This window comes from Phodopus roborovskii, unplaced genomic scaffold (genome assembly GCF_943737965.1).
Source record: "Phodopus roborovskii unplaced genomic scaffold, PHOROB, whole genome shotgun sequence".
NCBI classification, from domain to species: domain Eukaryota; kingdom Metazoa; phylum Chordata; class Mammalia; order Rodentia; family Cricetidae; genus Phodopus; species Phodopus roborovskii.
Genome location: NW_026126407.1, coordinates 15,968,924 through 15,984,368, shown reverse-complemented (window position 1 = coordinate 15,984,368; position 15,445 = coordinate 15,968,924). Strand labels below are relative to the sequence as shown.

At 43.2% G+C, this 15,445-nt stretch overlaps 1 protein-coding gene across 3 annotated transcripts in view; it reads right to left on the bottom strand.

Moving 5' to 3' along the window:
* Positions 1 to 4,752: 4,752 nt before the first annotated feature.
* The window catches only part of Myocd (myocardin), an 86,207-nt gene continuing 75,514 nt past the window's right edge, over positions 4,753 to 15,445 (bottom strand). For all 3 annotated transcript variants that reach the window (XM_051180379.1, XM_051180380.1, XM_051180381.1), the window contains 5 exons: positions 13,254 to 14,153; positions 11,037 to 11,180; positions 10,002 to 10,130; positions 7,539 to 7,596; positions 4,753 to 5,642 (listed from right to left, as the gene is read on the bottom strand). In XM_051180379.1, the coding sequence (XP_051036336.1) occupies positions 5,071 to 5,642; positions 7,539 to 7,596; positions 10,002 to 10,130; positions 11,037 to 11,180; positions 13,254 to 14,153 (1,803 nt within the window). In that variant the 3' untranslated portion in view covers positions 4,753 to 5,070. The remainder of the gene's footprint in view (positions 5,643 to 7,538; positions 7,597 to 10,001; positions 10,131 to 11,036; positions 11,181 to 13,253; positions 14,154 to 15,445) is intronic.

Below are 15,445 nucleotides of genomic sequence, written 5' to 3'. Positions count from 1 at the left end.
ATTTAAAAATATATGCATTTTTTTTTTTTTTTTAAAAAAAAGGACACATGCCAACTTTGGTATTTTAGCCATTGCTTCTTCACTCTCCCAGTGAGCTACATTCCTTTTTGGATTATACAGAGCAAACAAACATGAAAACACCACCACACTGGGGCCAAGAAAACCATGCTTGTTTCATTGTTCTTTCCAAAACACTGCTTTGTGTTCTACTCAGGGTTGATTTCATCTCCCAGCAATCCTTCGCTCTTGGTCCTTTTGACAAGGTCATTGGAACTGAGCCCTGGGAGTAGCATGGGTCTTGCTCCTTTGGAAAACATTTAAAGAGCTTCCTGGACTGCCTTGTTGTGCCCCTTTGCACCTTAGGACATCTAAACCAAGTAGAGGGAGCATAACCTCCCAAAGCCTGTCATGGGAACTCAGATTTAGAATGAGCACCAGAGCCCTGCTTATGAGAGTACCATTGATTTTCTAGGATCAGAAAGGAATTCACTCATGTTTGCTAAATCCTGTGGGTGCTAATATAATATCCCTGACAGATGACCACAAAGTTCTCCCCAGATCCCTTCTTATCTTGAAACCATTTCCTTACAGAATGTCCTCTCTTAGCAATGGCTTCTGAACACAACTGACCAGCTCTTAGTACTATGGGACTATCTTTTTCTAGGACCCTGACTCTCCATGTCAGTTGATGTTATCTGTCTAGGAAGTCACAGAAGTTTCTGCCTCTAAACCTCCCTACTGTTCTGTGTTAGACTAATCAGGACCCCAAATTTCTTTATATCTGACAGCAAACTGTGCCCCAGCATCCATGGACTTCTTCCTGTGGGGGATGCAGCATGGAGCTGAGGAGAAGCAGCAGAGACAAGGGGACTCTAGTCTCTCTGAAGTCTTTCTCGTGATGGATGGAGGCTAACCATGGATACCCATCCTCCCCCCCTTCTGCCCCCTTTGCCCAGGGATCTTACTGTGGTAATTTGGGAGCAGGAAAAAAAATGTCCCTTCAACATCTTTCTTATTTCCAAAGGACTTTTCTGTCTGGTAAAACAGCTCCAAACTTCTTCCAGGATAAATGGTAAGAGACAGATATTCAAGATACACTACTGTCCTGTGACCCTGGTAGGAAAAAGATAAAACTGTGTGGCAAGAGCTTTTCATGAAAACAGTCTTCAGTTTCTGGAAAAACCAAGGCCCCTTCATCACAGCTAAGAGGATTTAAGTGCAAGGGGGCTGGAAGAGTCTTGACATTCTTGTTTAGAGGAACTTTGGTGCTGAACCAATCTCTGAAGCTCCTTGTCCCCTGTACATGGTAGGCATCAGTGGCCACTCCCTGGATAACATACAACACCTGGGAGTTTTTAGCCTGGCTAGCTCTAGGAAAGCTGGTTAATTGATCATAAAATAAATAACTTTTGAAAAGAACTATTTTAAAACCTGGGGGTAGATTTTATTTATTTTTCTCCCAATTAATGTTTTTGGAAGGCATAGGGCTGCCCATTCATAGACCTGGACCTGAGGGATGGAGGCTCTGTTGACGTCCCTGTTTACAGGTGGAATCACTCCATTGATCAGAAGGGCTTCCTCATTCCAAGTTTGAGTTTCACTGTTTGACATCATAGCTGAACCAAGTGGTTCACGGCTCAGAAAGTTTTCTTTTCTCCTCCTTTCCCTTCCTTCTTTCCTTCTTTTCTTCCTTCCTTCCTTTCTTCCTCTGTCCCCACCCTCTCCCCTTCCTTCTTTCTCCCTCTCTTCCCCTCCCCTCCTTTCCCCTCTCTTTCCTCCTTTCTCCCTCACTCTTTCTCTTTATCCCTGTTGTCTAGATAACACTGTTAGAAGCAGAGGCCTCGTTACTGAACCCTGCTTATTGGAAGATCTTGCTTGGGGGGGGGGATTTGGACTCCTTTAGATCAAGAGGGATCTGCTATCTTGTAGCCACAGTAGGAATGACCACCAAGATTCTCCTACTATGGGGATATTCCAGGCATCTTAACCATGTAATCCCTTGAGGTTCCTAGAAACATTGTTAAACCCAAGGGTGGCCATCTCTGCATACCTCATGTTGTTACCATAAGAGGACATAACAGCTTAAAAGAACCTAAAGTTAAAAACATAGCAATAGAAGACAGCTGAATAAACATAAATATTTGATCCATCTTCTTCAGTCCTCTCCTAGTTGGTTCCAATCTCCTACCTGTGCTGTGAAGACAGGGTAAACATAACCTGGGGAGATGGTGGGAGCAGGCTGAGGCCAAGTATCCAGGGACCTTCTCTAGCTGTATTGGCTTGCAGTAACAAACCAGAGCTGTCTTCCCTTTCGTCTATTGTGAAGTGCGTGTATCAATTTGAACAATATTTTTAAAAATCCCCACAGTCTAGCTAAAAACAGAGCCATCTAATCACTCAGGCAGGAATTCCCAAAGGGAAAATTATAACCACTCAGATGAGGGGCTTGGAGGCAGGACACTGTGGGGTTTGTTTTCCAAGGAAGCAAGGAAGGGATAACATATATGATACAGCTGGAGCCTTAAAAAATGCACAGAGCAGCAAGCTTCATCCAGACTCAGATGAAACATCATCATCGGAGGTCAAACCAATGTTTGGAATGTGGTAATAATGGTTTCTCCCCATAGCTTCATCTTCATGCTAAGCTTTGCCTCTGGATTTGTGGTTCTGATGATGGACATACAGACACAATGGAAAGTTCATCACATAGACCCTTTCAAGCACAATGCAGATCAAGGAATGTCAGAACAAATTTCATGCTCCCTTTAGACTCTCTGTAAGAGAAGGCACCAGCCTTGGCAGCCAGTGACAGTGAGGCTGTTCTGTCTTATCACATCTGAATTCATTGCCAGGCTCTGTCCTCTCACATCCATATTCATTGCCAGGAGGAGCTTGTTCACGGTAGCAAGTGGCTACAAGCATTAGGCTGGAGTCCTTAGTCATATACAGTCACATTCGTGTAGATTGGTTGATTAATAAGCAACTCATAGTAAGAAAGACCACGCATCATTCACAGCAGACTGAGGGTTCAAGGCACTCTGAATGTCACCTTTCAGATATGTGCACACATATGCATTTGTATACATATGTATACATGTGTATATACACATATTCCATACATACATGTATAGAACTACACGTGTGTGCACTTCCGTGTTTCCTTCCCTACAGTAAGATCTGGTGGCTTTCAGAGTAGCGGTCACCAAAAACACTCAGTGTTCAAACATTTTTTTTTTTACAAGTTGACAATGGAATGATTTCTAAATCTTTGGTTTATCAAAAAGACAACTTCTAAAAATTCACAACATTGTTGATTATTTTCTCTATAAGTGCACAGTGAACTTTTTTTTTACACAAGAAGAAAACAGTGCCTTTGTGATTTAAATTAAAACAAAACAGCAACAGCTACTTTCTATAGCATGCAACATTGTAATTACTAGAACTGGCGCCACAGTGAGCCTCTGAGAGACTCCTGCAATCTGTGTTGTCTTCCTCTGTCTCCTGTGCCCTGACCAAACACAGGGGCAATGAGGAGCACTTGTCAAGACTACAGTCTCTCACCCTCCCATTGTTTTCAATGTGCAATTGTGCTCTCCTCTGGAAACCTGACTAAATGCTCTCTACCATAGATGCCACCCTGATTGATCTTCACTCTATAATGATTTCCAATTTCCCCAGAGCAACACACAACAAAGACTGTCCATAAATCAAACAAGAATAAGCAAGCTTTGTGACCCATGGGTCACGTCCCCAGTTTCTTCTAAGGAAATTCTTGTGAATTCTGTTTTTGCAGTCAACCTGCCTGCGAAGAATGAATGTGGCAAGAGAGTTTGAACTTCTAATGTTCTAAGAAAAGAGAAGAAAACTTTAATAGGTGTACGGCAATTCTTTACACCTGAGAAGTCCATCTTTCCTTTCCTAGTGAGTGGGACAGAGAGAGAGAGAGAGAGAGAGAGAGAGAGAGAGAGAGAGAGAGAGAGAAGAAAAATAATGAGAGGCTGATAAACTGAGCTGAATTTCCTCGTCCATAATAAGAACAGAAAAGAAAGAGGAGGAGAAAGAGGAGGAGGAGTTGGCCCTGTGTATCAGTCCTATAATAGCAATCCATGGTATTTCTTTCCCGGAATGTGAAATGGCACTCTTCTCTAAAATTCTAAATTGCCCCAGTATGACTTCCTGGGCCTCCAGTTGCCTTTCTGATTGTTTTATGTCTAGTCTTTGGAACTAGAGGTAGTTATATTTGAGAGCCTCGGGAGTCTCTGTCCATGGCATGAAGTTTTTTTGATTCAGGTTTCTCACCTTCTGTATATCACTGACAAGCATAGAGATGGCAGAAACAATTGGGCTACTGATTAAAAAGCAACATGTTCTGGATGGATTCACTGGACAATGCTAGTTAGCTGTTGTCAGTGAGCATCAGTCCAGTGGAACAATTTGGGGGTTGAGGGACACTGAGATGCTATTGCTTTTCTTGGAATTGATTGGCTTTGGCCCTCTCTTTGCCTTAAGGACTCTATGTGCTGAAGTGGGACATGCCTGCTCTTCTGACAGACAAAGGATACCTGGGAAGTTGCCTCCACCTTGGCATGGCTTCCAGAACCTCTGAGGAACTGGCTTCCCTGCCCTCCCTGGAGGCTCTGTTTTCCTTCCACAGAACATTTAGCAAATTCATAACAAAAGCTAACAGTATGAGCTTTTGCACCAATAATGCCAGAGAGAAACTGTAGAGTGAACTTATGTCTCAGTCACTGAGACAAACTGTGGGCTAGAAAATTACTGATATGAGAAAAGGCAGTGGAAGACATTTTGGCATTCTTAATCTGAGAAAGCACAGTTTTGAGTGCATCACTGAAGTTATTAACAGTTACTGGATTCTGATAGTAATTACATTATACATATCTTAATGACTGACTCCTGTTTGTTCTGGTTGATTGTCACAGAAACCTCCATTGCCGGGATCCCCCACCCCCATTTTTTCCTTCATCTTTCGGATCACACAAGTATTTCTGGCTGTGTGCTTTCCCCCATGGAATTCCTATCAAGCTTCCCTAGCATTTGTAACTCAGGTGTTTACCACTGCTGTAAATGGAGGTCCATGGGGGAATTCAAATTGAGATCGGTGACATCCAGGAAATCAATGTTGAATATGCTGGGGCCACTAGTGGGGAGGTTGCTGAAGCCTGGTGTGGAACTAGGTGGAGTAAGGTCCAGCCATTCCATTGTTTCCCAAGGAGATTCTGTGAAGCTCAGCTGTAGACCACTGCTGTCCACTGACGAGGGTGATAACTGTGTAGGCATCGGAGAAAGGGGCCCAGGCAAGAGCTCATGAGCGCTGAAGAGGTCTTCGGCAGCCTTCCCGGGGAAGCCATCCATGATTCCATCAAAAGGAGTCTCCTCGTTTCCAATTTTGAGGAGAGTGACATCACTCACTTTGCCCATGGGGCTGTGAGAATTCAATAAGACTTCCAGGTGTTCATCACTATCAGTGGCATAGTGATCAAAGGAGATCTGACCTCCTGAAGATGCCTGTTCAAAGGAAGCTGAGGGCTTGGGGAGGATGGTGGTGGGGCTGCAGGAGGACCCATGTATCTTTGGTACTTTTTGAAGACATGAATGATCTTCCCTGGCATCAGCAGGCATTTCTGTTGGTAAAACAGTGTGAGTTGTTAAGTCACTTCAAACTGGCCATGCCACATGATGAGTCTTTGAAATAAACGAGTTGCTTTATGGAAAGCACAGAAGATGGCCATGCTTTCCTGCTCAATACTTAACCTTGGGCTCACCCTACCTATGCGATCTCTCTGTTTCTTCTTACTTAAGGTTTCCTCAAATACCCCTGCTTTGGAACTTCCTCTCTATTATGGTCAAACACTTCTCTGCCGGCTTCTCCAGTCCCTTCACTGCCACTGTCTGTCATTAGAGGACATTATATCCCTGTCATACTCTCTGTTGGACAGCAAATGAGGGATGAGTGTCATCCACATCTATTTTTATGCTAATACTCCCACGCCCTTCTTACCAGGCCCCGGTGGTTTTTAGGGCAGCCCATTTCCCTAGTTTAGGCCTGCCAATCACACCTCCTCATCTTTTGGAAAATATCCCCCAGTTCACATTTTGCTGGGCCAGTGTTTCTTATTTTAAAGACAATAATATCCTTAGAAATCACACTGCTCATGCTGGCCTTTCAGTCCCATCCACTCCAGTTATGACAGCATCCCCACTTTGTTGAATACTTTGAGACCTGTCCTTGCATACAACATCCTTCCAAGAACTCTATCTTAAGCAGGATTTCTCACTCTCTCTCCTTCTCCTTCACACTCTGTCACTCATGTATGAGTGGTTTGGGTCAGTTATTTCTAAGACACTCTTAGGTACCCAATCTACTGTATATACTATTGACCATTGTGTGTCTACCTCCCACATCACCTCTTTCCTTGTTTGGATCATATTCTCTAAGACACTGTTACAGTTATTCCTTCTCTCCTAGCTTAGCAAAATTCTCTACCCTGAGAAGCCCCCATCCACTTTTTCTTAGCCTGCTCTAAGTTTCCTGGATGTAGAATGAGAACAATTCAAATGAACTGGCTGGATTTACTTTCAGGTGATGACATTAAGCCTTCTACTTGCATTTAATTCTACCTTACCATCTTGAGTCTCTATAAACCTCAATTCATTCAATACTAACTCATGGCTATCCTTTCCTGGACTCTCCTGCACTCTCTTCTGTGCCCTCACTACTTGCCTCCTTGTATGAACAGTCATCTTCCATCACAAAGTGTAAATACACACATAGACCCAAACCGATCTCTCTCATCCTCCTGGTTATGATAAGAAACACTGGTTCCCTTGCTCACTGTCTGTCTTCTTTACCAGACTGCAGTCCATAGAATTATCTGGTGGAGAACTGAGCTTAACATGATGCCTGGCTTTCCATCTCTGAGTCATTGAGTGCCTCCTGTTAAACTTCAAGTGCTGTTGTTAAGGGTTTAGCCTCATGTTCCTGTTTGACCTTCACAAAGTCCCATCAGACCCCTGATTCTTTTGTGTGTTTTCAAATTCTAGGCACACATTTGATGATATTTCTTAAGTAAATGAATGAACTGGTTAAAGAACACACTGGTTACGTTTATTGCTAAGGTGAGTAACATTTAAGCACATTCATGCATTCAGTGGGAGATGGTTGGTTGAATTTCAGTTTGAGTAGTGAGCACAAAACATTCACTATTTTCATATTTTTTCTTTTCTTTTAATAATTAAGAAGACATGGATTAGAATTGTAGAAAAATGATCTGATAACAGACTACACTTACAGAGATGGGGTGCAAAGCATCCCCAGGCTAAAGGTGATGAGAAATCATCCACTGTGGTTCTCTTTACTGCTAACAAAGCACACCAGAACCTGAGATTAAGTGACTTTACCAGCAGACCACTTGGTGGACCTGACTCAGTGTATCCCTGACCCTGGTCATCAGAAGCCATGTCCTATAGTATGCATAGCTGTGGAGGGTCCTGATGGATAATGGGCAAGGCAATCTTACCTCCACTTTCAATGAGGACATCCAGGAGTTCATCCATCTGCTGACTCCGAGTCATTTGCTATTTAAATTAGCCAAAAAGAGAGCAGAGGTGTTATATGGTGATTAAAATAATATGGGGACAGTAGAAGCAGTCACCATAGGGCTTTGGACTAGGCCTGCGTAAGGATTTTTTTAAAAAAGCATAGTAAAATAGAGCATAACAAAACTTGTAAGCTCCATCATTTTAAGTGTACATTCACTTCTTAAATACAATCAACACTATGCACCCATAGAACTCTTTTAATATGCAAAACTAAAACTCTATACACATCAAACAAACCTTCCCATAGTCCTTTGCCAACACCGCAAGTTGCAATTCTCCTTCCCGCCTCTATGAACTTGATTACTTTTGGTCTTGGACTGAATGGGGCTCTGTGGTATGACCATACCACATCTTGTTTTCCATTTGCCTGCTGATGGGCACTTGGGCTATTTCTACTTCTGGCTGAAGTAAATGATATTGTTGTATGCTTAGCTAGACCTGCTAAAGGGCTTTAGTTCACATTTGATCAAAAATTTTAGTGTAAATCCTACAAAGATAATCTACTGAACTAGATAATCCAACGCAACAAACAAGAATGAGGAAGATGAGGAAGTGATTCTTGCCTCACAAGAAAGCTTCTATCCCAGAAGTGGACATCTTAATATACAGCATATATCCCTTTCTCACTTTGGAAGCTACTTGCATGTACTTCTTTTTGGATTTGATCCAGGAAGTCAGCTTCAATTTTTTTTTTTTTTTTTTTTTGGTTCCTTTTGCAGAATCTCTGTCTCTACCCTTGCCTCTGCTCATCTGAGTGATTAAGCACAGTCTTACTTCTCTCGAGGTCTCCAGAAGTGAAAAAGCCTACTGCATGACATCTTTTGATAGCAAAGGAAGCCCTACTGCCTTGGTTTTTTACTTTAGGAGACCAGATATCAGGCAGCATCTGACGTAGCTGCTCTGTTGTGGGTTTAGTACATAGATGTGGTTATTTGATGTGATATATAAATTCAAGCTACTTGAACTATTCATCCTTCAGTATCATTGGAAGCCAATTTCAAGGAGCACTCGCCCTTGGTTTCCAAAATCTTTGGGTGCTCAAGTCTATTCTATATAATGATTTGGTATTTCAACAGAACATACACCTGTCTCTCTGTCTTGCAAGTCATCTCTGGAGCTTGCTACCTAATATGGTGTGACTAATGTGAAAATAGCTATTGTCCTGTGGGGCTTTGGGTCCAATGACAGGAAGAAGGGGTGTATGCTCAATACAGATGGAACTGTGACATACCTAACACAGCAGTGAGACTTGACTCTTGACACTCCCATGCAAATGCTAGAGAGGCAGGAGTCTGAGAAATGGCCAGAGGCTAATTCAAGACAAGACAGGGCTTTCATTTGGATGGATTGAACATCTCACCTGACGTGCAGCAAGCTCAAGCGGTGGTTGCGGGAACTTTCAGGACTTATTTCCTTCATTTCCCTAAGCCATGGCTGCTAGGATACAGACACAGATGGCTAACTACATAAAAGCATCCGTAATTTCCTTTTTCTTACTTTTTATATTCTGAAGTGTTTTCAAACACAAATGTAAGTGTTGGAGTCAGTGAACCTCCTTGTATCTATTACTTAGGTTCAACAGATGTTGAACTGTTTCAAGGTCTACACTGTTTCAAGGTCACTGATTTTAAAACTAAGAAGTTAGGAAAATATAATGATGATTGCTCTCACACTTGAGTGCCTATCATGTGATCAAACAATGGAGGTAAGTACTAGATTATCCATAATCCTTACAGAGTAAATACTTTTATTTTCTTGAAAAGAACTTGAGTGTGTATCCAACCTCAGTGACGGTGGCAGGTGACAATTTGACTGTTGAGTCCAGGCCTTGTGAATGCCTGCTCAGCTTGTTCTCCCTGAATCTCTCAGCTCCTACAAATGTCCCTCAGCTGACCACAGGACTATAGCCAGGTAAAAACACCTAAACTGATATCAAAATAGACCAAAATGCATTGCACACTAATAGCCTACTACACACCCTAGCACAGCAATACAGCATACTGTAGAGCTCCTGCTTTTCCTTATGGCTGGGCAGTTGATTAGGAACTGAGATTTACTGTAGCTGCCCAGCACCTAGAACTGAACCACATGCTACCAGCTCACAATGAAATCCAACTTCAAAATGCAATTTGTAATAAATGCACACCATTTTATAATACCACAAAGTAGAAAAGTCATCAACAGAGCTAGCCTAACTTGGAGTTATCTGTACACGCATACAACACTGTCTTCAGGTCATACAGATACACTTTGTTCACTCTATTGGTAAGGTACCCAGCCCACTCAGTAACAGAATTCACCAAATATAGAATTCTTGATACCGCAAAGTTCTGCCCTCTGAGTCTTTGTATTGAACCATATAGAATAAACTGCGGGGTTACCTGCTTCACTGCATCTTCATAGGATGGGGGCTGGGTTATCTCTGAAACCGCTGAACTTGACTTGGAAAAAGTTGGGGATGGAATTGAAAACTTTGGTCCCACCTTCTCAGAAGATTGCAAGCCAGTCATCTGCAAGTAGATACAATCCGGAGAACAACACTCAATCCATGGGTCCCAAGGGACAGTGGTTGTGTTTTAGAAGCCACAGGTTACATTGAAAAAAAAAATGCCAAGTACTAATAATAGAAGCCTGAGATGAGAAGATAGCAAACAACACTAATAGATTAACACCAGTTTGTGCCACTGTAGATTCATTGTTAATGGAATCTTAGCATAGAACTCACTGATTTATTTACTTCCCTTTTCTCCTTCTTTCCTTTCTTCCTCCCTCCCTCCCTTCCTCTCTCCCTCCCTTTCTTTCCTTTATCTTTCTCTCTCTCTTTCTTCTTTCTTTTTTCTTTTGAGACAGAGACTCATTGTGCAAACCTGGACATTCTGGGACTCACTATGTAGCCCAAACTGGCCTGAAAACTTCACATAGACATACCTGCCTCTGCCTCCTGAGTGCTGGGATAAAAGGTGTGTGCCACCATACCTACCAGGTACATCATTTTCTACTAGTTGATAAGAAAGGGGCATGAGTTCAATCCAGTACAAGGAAGTTTTTTAGCCTAGGGATTTTCAGAGCAACTCATTCCCTAGGTCAATTCATTTCATTTTCACACAGTCACTGTGAGTGTGGTCTTCTGTAGGTGCCTAGGCTGTGGAGTTTCTATCCCTTAAACAATGTGAAGCATGAGGCTTGGCTATGGCATTTCTGCTTTTTGCCTGTCTGATTACATCACTCTCTTTGCTCTGGGAATTCCCTACATCCTGACTCTTTTTATCCCCATCCCTTTCACCAGCTTCTGAGTACTATCTCTCATATCCTCTGCAGAGACTCCATCTCTGTCTCCAACATTATTCTCCCTGTGCTCTGATTTCAGTCCTCACCCTCACAGAAGCTGGTTTGTTGTCAGCTTCTCTACTACTGACCTTTGGATGAATAACTGGGCTTTTGGGACATGGGTTGAGCCCAACACTATGACTGCTGTCTGCTTGGGTGCCAGAGAAAGGCTGATGGAGGCTGGAAGACGATGGGGAGAAGCTAGGAGGATGGCCTTCATGTGCCCCTGAGTTCTGTAGGAAGGAAGATGCGACAAGTTAAAGAGCCAGGAGTGTACCTGAATTCTATTTGGTGACCGAATCTAAAATCTGGCTTTGCGTGTGTTACCTATGGATTACAAACTTTCACTAGTTCTCACACATCCACGACATAGATGCCTCACACCACACCTGTGCAAAAGTTCAAGGTTCTCTATGACTATAGGCATTACCTAGTTCTATGAACCTAAATTCTCCTCCTGTAACCATGCCTTATACATTTGTCTTACCTATCTTGTTCACATGGAGTATTTATATTTTATTTAGACTTTCCAAAAACTCTATAGCTTCATGGACAAAAGACAAGTCTACTGATCTATCCTCCATTTTAGTGCTTCCTGTGAAGTGCAAACTGGCTGCAAAGCCTTCCAAAACTCTACCAGCACTTTACCATCAATCTCCCCCTTCTCACCTATTTGGTGCTGCGTGATTCAGTGCCAAAAATCAGTTATGCTATCTGTTCTGCCTGAAATTGCTAATGTCCTATAGAGTCTTTGTAAACAGTAAATTATCGCACATCTTATTCCTTCCCAATAGCATGGTTATCTTTAAAATGGAAAATCATGGCCCAAGAGTTATTTTTACCTTTGTTGCCTAGGGCACTGTGCATGCAATAGATGTTTATGAATGGTGTTGATAAGCTATTTTAGTCCCTATTCCTCCCAGTGTGTTCTTTCAGGAGTGGATAGCACTGATTTTGAAGTGTTGTTAGGTAAGTGCTCTCATTACCCTTAGTCATGCTTCACACCCCCAGGATAGAGATATTTTATTATGAAGTTTAAAATCAACTACTCCTGGCATTCTAGGCAGTGAGTTCAATCATCATGGATCGCATTTTTCTTGATGGCAAAGAAAAACACTAAGCTGGAGCCACAGGGGTGCTGTGATGGTAGACAAGACGCTTCTTTTTGTTCCTCTTAAGTCTTGGCTTGGCAGGTACTCAATGTGAGTCATCGTCTTAGATTTTATAATCTTTTGACAATGTGGTCTTCATCGTCAAATAGTCTTCCATATACTTTTTAGTAATCCATTAGTTCCATGAACCAAAGGAAAGCCTTTGCTGGTCATGTTGGGTGTAGTCTCTGAACTGTTCCTCTCATTCTCCTACAGCTTTTTTTTTTTTTTTTTTTTTTTTTTTTAATTCCGTTCCAGATACACACTGGCTTTCTTTCTGATCCTTCGGCATTCTACTTACGTTTCCACCTCAGGAACCTTTCACCTGCTGTCTCCTATGCCTTCATCCCAAATATTAACAGTGTTTCCTTCTTGCCCTCTTTCAAGGTTCCTCTTCAACATTCCTGACTCCTTTAGTGGAGATTGTAAACTTCCAGATTTCTCATATATCCAGCCCTTCCCTACTTTCTCTACAAGACAGAACCTCTGTTTCCTTAGCACCCATCACCTGTCTTCCCACAGGAGTAGAGATTTTCCCCCCTGTGGTAGAGTGTGTCACATAGTAGGTCCCAATAAACATTTGATAAGAATGTAGGAGAAGTGCTATCTCATTCACAGGATGTCTCTCTGTATTAGGATGTATCCTAAGCTGGCCTCAAACTCACAGCAATCCCCTGACTCAGCTTCCAGAGTGCTGGAATTCCAGACCATGCCCAACTTCCACCACACCCTACTTCCTTTTGGATCTCTGAATAGAATGATTTGGGCTATGATAAGGGCTGATATTAAGCAGTTTTGAGAACATGAATTAGCAAACAATAGCCCACAAGCTTAGTACTGCTTGGGGCCTGATTTTGTAGATAAGTCTATATTGGAAAGTTATGTATTGTTACAAGCTGCCTGTGGATGCAAATTTGCTACAAGGGTAAAGCTTAGGAGTTTGGTTCAGGAATTATGATTTCCAGACACTTGCCTTCTAAGCCTTTATAGAGAAATTTTGCCAACCAGTGATGAAAAGATTGGCTGAGAAGGCTCAAGGATGGTAGAGTCAGTGAGGTACTGCCTAGCCTCTAGGAAACCTTTCCCGGATCTCTAGTGGTGGGAGTCCATCTCCTACCTCCCGAGACACCCTTTGGCGAGGTCACATGTGCTTACCTGTGTGCACCCTTGACTGCTGCTAGGTGAGGAGACCCCATGGCTCTCTCTTTGCACCCCAGAGGAGGAGGAGGCCAGGAAGTAAGGGTTGTTGGGCGATGGGGGCAGGCTGATGTGCTGTGGGCTCTTCAAGGTCCCCAGGGGCGAGTGCTGAGGGGAGCACTGAGGGCTGAGAAACGTGGATGAGAGTACATGGGCTTGACCTGAGGACTCCACACAGTGGGGCAGCAGCTGAGCAGCCTCACAGGCCGGAGGAGGGCTGTCGGAGCTGTGGCCCTGTCTCTTCCCAGACACTTGCTGGGCTGCGAAGGGACAGCTAGAGACATCTTCCTGCTTGATGGTGGTGGCCAAGAAGGGAAGTGGCTTTTGGTCGCTGCAGCTGCTCTTCTGCTTCTGCAACTGCATCCTCAACTCTTCTACCTGCCGCTGCTCCTGCCGCAGCTTCCAGGTAAGCTGGTTGATCACCTTCTGCTTCTCCACCAGCATCTTGTCTTTCTCCGAGTCCAGCCCATCCGGCTCTGAGGAACCTGAACCCCCATTCAGGCTGCTCAACAGGCTCTCGTCAGTGCAGGCTGGCACCGGGGAGGCATGTAGGCCGAAGCCAGGTGATGCATCGGTGAAGGTGTCTGGCAGAGACCCTGCGGCCGACAGGTCAGATGAAGCGGGGGAGATGGGTGGGCTGGAGCTTGTGCTGCCAAAGTGGTAGAACCCTGATGGTGAGGACTGGTAACTGGGCAAGGTATTGGGTGTGACAGGAAAGGTGACAGTTGTGATGTCCCCAAAGTTGGGCACGGGGTTGCCAGCACAATCCTGGAAGGGTCGAAGCCTGTCCACCAGTGCTGTCTTGGTGCCCGACACCGGCAAGCCTCGTATTCGAAGCTGTTGTCTTAACTCTGACACCTAAAGGAACAAGGGCTCCATTAGTGCAGTGTCGGGTGCAGGGTGCTCACAGTGTATTTGCATTTGTTATTTAGGGAGCCTTGGGATAAGGGATATTCACATGGGACTTTACAATATGTATTCATTTCTCTTTTAGTACTCCTTTGCAAGTTCTCTCCTGCCTCTGATTTAAACCAATTTTATGGAATTTTAACTATTTTTTTAAACTTTATCTCCTAATCATCCATCCTAATGTGAAAATATCATGAATTCAAAAACATAGGGAATACACTTAAATTGTGGAACAAACCAGCTGGGCTACAAGGCCTGCATGGTACATCAGCCATTCCCATGACCACAGAGCAGACTGGACCCAGAGGCCACTCCTGATGTCCAACAGAAAAGACTGACAGCTATCACTAGCCTAAGAGTCAAACATTAGTTCAAGCATTATGCATATGGAATGTGTATCATTTCACACCAGTGACCACTGTAGTGAAGACCACATCTGCCTCATTTTTCATAGTCATGGTAATGCTTTTTCTTAACCCAATGGTAAAATCAGCTAACCCACAGCTCTCTAGCCTCATCTCAGCCTGTGCCATTTCTGTGGACACAAGTCTAAGCCACAACAACTGTCAGCCACTCTGAATTCTTCTACCATATGCTCTTTCTCAAACATAAACATATACCAGCTTACTAGAGGGCTGGATAGACAACACAGATCATGTCTGGGGTCCAGGATTTTCCATGTATAACAATCCCAGCAGGACATTTATGCCTCTGGTCTTGGATCAGACTTTGAGAACAAGACTTTATATGGACATCATTGGGATGGGAGCTGTAGGAAGTGGGAAATATTGTGCATGTGTATATGTCACTATTCCTAGATACAAATGTATGTTTGTTCAAGAGATGGAACCTAGGGTCTTGCACAAGGTAGACAAGTTGTTACTCTCCATCTCCTCAGTTTATGTTTTGTCTTCATTTTGTGTGGCTGCCCTCCGACTCTTTATCCTCTGGCCCCACATCCTCAGTGTTGGGATTACAGACATACCTCACCATGCCCAGATATATGTTGGGTCTATTTTAATTTTCAAGACCTGTTAGATAGCAATTGCATATTGAAGAAAGTATATGGGGATAAAAACTAGGCCCTTCCTGTCTCTAGCTTCTTGATCCCCTGTGCTTTCTCTTTGAAGTGAGATATTAATCACTGCCTTATACATTTTCTGCAAGGGCATACATGGATTTTTAAAAGCACTTGGAATAGTGCCTAGAAATTGGTTGTGCAATATAAGGCTATTATTATT